General features: G+C 34.2%; 1 protein-coding gene across 1 annotated transcript; it reads left to right on the forward strand.

Annotated features, from left to right (window-relative positions):
* The first annotated feature begins 1,445 nt into the window (after window positions 1–1,445).
* On the forward strand, window positions 1,446–3,780 carry LOC138340452 (uncharacterized). Its single transcript, XM_069292176.1, has 3 exons — window positions 1,446–1,501; window positions 2,839–3,392; window positions 3,467–3,780. The coding sequence occupies exons 1-3, from the start codon at window positions 1,446–1,448 to the stop codon at window positions 3,778–3,780; spliced, it is 924 nt and encodes a 307-aa protein (XP_069148277.1).
* Window positions 3,781–4,144: the final 364 nt, after the last annotated feature.

A 4,144-nucleotide genomic window follows, 5' to 3' on the forward strand; every position in this document is an offset into this window, starting at 1 on the left:
GTACAAGTTCCTTTAATATATTAGGTATATAAAACTGGAGCAAAACTAAAATTAGACAACAAAAAAAATTGGACAAAAATAATTCAGGGGTTTAATTATATGGAATAATTAACTTTGGTGGGTAATAGAACCCTCGTATAGATTAGAAGTGTAAATAATAAATAAAACTAAACTCTGGGGATAATGTGACATTTAGATAATCTAAAGGTATAAAGAATAACTTTGTGAAAATTCTAGGGGGATTATTATGTCTTATATGTACTTTTATATTGTAGCTGCTTAGTAGTACACATAGTTAATATAAAAGTACTATCCAAAAAACATTTAAAGGAATGAACAAGTGGTCGTTGACTCACCCCGTACACATATTTTTAGTCAACATGACGTAATAAGAACAAATATGTATCTCAACTAGAAAGTACAAATACAACAAGACTAATTAAAATTCTTACTAATTAACATTGTATTTTGTCAAATATGATCCATAATATGAAACAACTATGGAAAATAATTTACAATATGCTAATCTTTCCTTTATCTCTTTCAAATCTTGAAACAACTTTTCCATACAAATTCATACTTTATATTCACTTTTCACATCAATTATTATTTTACTTCCCGCATCCCCTCATATAAAATCCTTTTACTTCTGTCATGTAGTTTTTGTTTATAAATCCTTATTTGTTACATATGGACGGTCATTTTCGTCGACAACAATTTACAGGTAATCAACAAAAACATAACATATCCGGTATATTTTCACAAAGTGAACTATCTGAGAAGTGGTATGTATGAATCTGTAGCACAACCTTCTGATGGTGTGAATATTAGTACAAATGGTGAAGATAGTTGTTCAGAAAATGGAATCTTGTAAATGAATATTAGTAAAATGGTGAAGATAGTTGTTCAGAAAATGGAATCTTTTAAAACCAAGCGATTCCTTGAATATTCAACATCAACATAATTTTAAGAGTCATCAACATGTGAATACTGATACAGATGGTGGGGATAAGTTGTTTGCACAATCGAGTGTTGTAAAGACAAGAGATTTCTTGATGAATTATAATCATTATCAGTTTCTGAATCATCAAAGTGTTAATAAAACAAAGTGTTGTAGAGCCATATGATTTAAAGATGGCTCAAGATTGGCAGCATAACCAACATCAATTTTTGAGTCATCAAGATGTTAACATTAGTACAGTGCAGATGAGTAGTTTCCACAACAGAATGACGTATATCATACCAATGCCTTGAATCAACATCAATACGTGACTCATCAAGGTGGTCATACTGACATATGTAGATTAGATGAGTTATTTTCACAATTGAGTGCATTCATTCGGGATAAACCTTTTGATCAACATCAACTGATGATGCATCAAGGTGTTAATATTAATACAAGTAATACACATGAGTAATTTCCACAACAAAATGATATTGAGACAATGGATGCCTTGATTATTAAGGAAAAGCATTATGATCAAGCTTATGAGTCATCAAGGTGTCAAAACTAACAAAAAATGTGGAGATAGGTTTTTCCACAACAAAGTTTTGTTGAGCCAAGTTATTTCTTGATAACCCAAGGTAGTGCATAAAACTTATTACCAGAACAAAATGATCCAGAGCCATTAGATTCCTTGATGACACAGGATCATCATCATGATCAACACGAATTTATGAGTCATCGAGGTGTTAATTCTGATACATGTAGTGGAGATGCTAGATTCTTTTCAGAGTTTTGTATAGAAGAGTTACAAGAATATTATTTGTAGTTTTGATGATTTGAAAAACTTGGGGACCTTGTAAATGTACCAGTTTCTTAATTGAGTATTGCAGGGTTCTTGCTTTAGTATTGCAGATGAAACAAACTCAGGGACCTAGTAGAGGTACCAGACTTTCATGATGAGGAGCTAGTTAATTGCCAGCTGGAGACGGTACAGAAAGTAGGTGCACACTTCCCGATGGCATCAGAGAGTGTGACTCTTCCAGCCAATGGCAAAGAAGTTTAGGAAAGTGACTTGCCTATATAAAAGGCACTTTCCTAAAAATTTTGATTAGTTTTTGCAACGTGATAAATACTTTTCAAGAACTCTTTCAAAGGCTACTACAAAGCAAAGGCAGAATTATTTCAAGAACAACATAAATCTCTGGACCTTTTCGTCTAGTTGTTTAGGAATACATTCTCTTGTTGTTAAATTGTAAACCATTCCTGAATCTATAAAGGAAATGGTGTGTTGTGTTAGAAGTCTAGGTTGTCCAGGTGGGATAGCTTAGTGGGTAGATTATTTTCTACTTAGGCTTGTTAAGCAATAGAGTACTATTGCTTAACTGTAAGATTGATAACTCTTTCTTACATTTGGTGTAATCGTGTTTTACTTTTGGTTTTGAAAATTAGTGAAAACGATTGAAAATCCTGTGAGACATATCGTGTTTTTACTCCCTTAAGCAAGGAGGTTTCCACGTAAAATCATTGTGTTGATTTTACTATATTTAACTATTTGTTTTATTCATTAGTTTAGTAAGGGACCTGGTCCATTACTTGTTTAGTGAAGACATATATGCTATCAAGGGGTATCAGAGCAGACACTATCTATTTGGTTAACACCAACGAAGTGATATTTGCTTTAGAATGGCAGCTCCACTTAACCTCGAAGAAGTTTAGTCGTCACGCAGACCTCCTCGCTTCAATGGACATTTTTACAATTGGTGGAAAGTTAGAATGCATGATTACCTCATGGCTGAAGATAGTGAGCTATGGGATATTGTACTGGATGGACCATTTTTTCCGACTATGGAAGGAAAGGATTGAGAGAAGACTATTCTTGTTCCAAAGCCTAGGAAGAAATATGACGAAGCTGACAGGAAAAAGATTGAAAAAGGTATCAAAGCTAAAACTCTTCTGGTCTGTGGGATAGGACCTGATGAGTACAGTAGAGTGTCAGCCTGTGAGTCTGCTAAGGAAATTTGGGACTGCTTGAAGACTACACATGAAGGAACTGAACAAGTCAAAGAATCTAAGATTGACATGCTTACCTCACGGTATGAGAACTTCAAAATGAAGGAAGGAGAAAAAATACATGACATGTTCACCAAGTTTTCTTCCATTACAAATGAGCTACGAAGTCTGGGTGAACCTATAAGCATGACCAAACAAGTCAGAAAAGTGCTTCGAATTCTTCCCAATTCTTGGGAGAGCAAAGTTGATGCAATTATAGAAGCCAAGGACTTGAAGGTGCTGACTATGGATGCTTTGATTGGTAATCTGAAAACACATGAGATGAATCGAAACTATAATTTGTCAAAGAAGGATGCCAAGAAGGACAAGTCATTGATGTTGAAGTATAAATCAGATGAAGATTCAAGTGATGATGATGATATGGAATATCTCATCAGTAGATTTCAAAAAATTGTGAGGAAAAACAAAGTTTATAAAAGAGGAACAATGGTACTCGAAATTTTGCTCAAGGTGATACTTGCTACAAGTGTGGCAAAGCTGGGAACTTCATCAGAGAGTGTCCTTTGCTCAAAAATGAAAACAAGGAACATCACAAACCAAGAAGTGACAAAGAGAATAGAAGGGACCTGGTACTTGGCAAGAGATATAGAAAAGCTGCTGCAGACTTGGTTGTCAAAAAGGCTCTTGCAGCATGGGGTGATTCCTCAAGTGAATCAGAATACCCTGATAAGCCAAAAGATGTGTCCATAGTTGCTGTACATAAGGAGGAAACTGTCTTCAATGAAATGTTTGCTCTCATTGCCCACACACAAGATGAAGAATAGGACAATCAGGTAACTCTTATAGATATGAAAAATTACTTGGATAAATATTCTCTTAAAAAAATGAGAACTTTGGCAAAAGTCATGATTGGTTCTGTGATAGAGTTAACATCTGAAACAGACACTATGAATGCTGAATTTGACAGTTTGACTGAAAACAAAGTTAAACTTGAAGAGAAAATGTCAAGAATGGTGTCTCTAGAGTCAAATAACTCTGAACTTAAGAACCAGTTGAACCAAAGTACTGAAGAAGCTAAAAATTGAATGGAATGTCTAATGGGTTGCAAGCTGAAATTCAAGAGAAATTGAAAAAATCTGAGGAAAAACTTGGTCTGTCACTTGAAAAGATTAACAAATTAGAACATGA

Source organism: Solanum lycopersicum, chromosome 12 (assembly GCF_036512215.1).
Source record: "Solanum lycopersicum chromosome 12, SLM_r2.1".
NCBI classification, from domain to species: domain Eukaryota; kingdom Viridiplantae; phylum Streptophyta; class Magnoliopsida; order Solanales; family Solanaceae; genus Solanum; species Solanum lycopersicum.

What these genes read in the sequence shown, in the direction of transcription:
- LOC138340452 (XM_069292176.1), top strand. Translation starts at nt 1,446, where the DNA reads ATGGATGCCTTGATTATTAAGGAAAAGCATTATGATCAAGCTTATGAG. An exon ending in CAAGCTTATGAGTCATCAAG is followed by an intron (nt 1,502 to 2,838) that starts GTGTCAAAACTA and finishes TCCAAAGCCTAG; the next exon opens with GAAGAAATATGACGAAGCTG. An exon ending in TGATATGGAATATCTCATCA is followed by an intron (nt 3,393 to 3,466) that starts GTAGATTTCAAA and finishes ATTTTGCTCAAG; the next exon opens with GTGATACTTGCTACAAGTGT.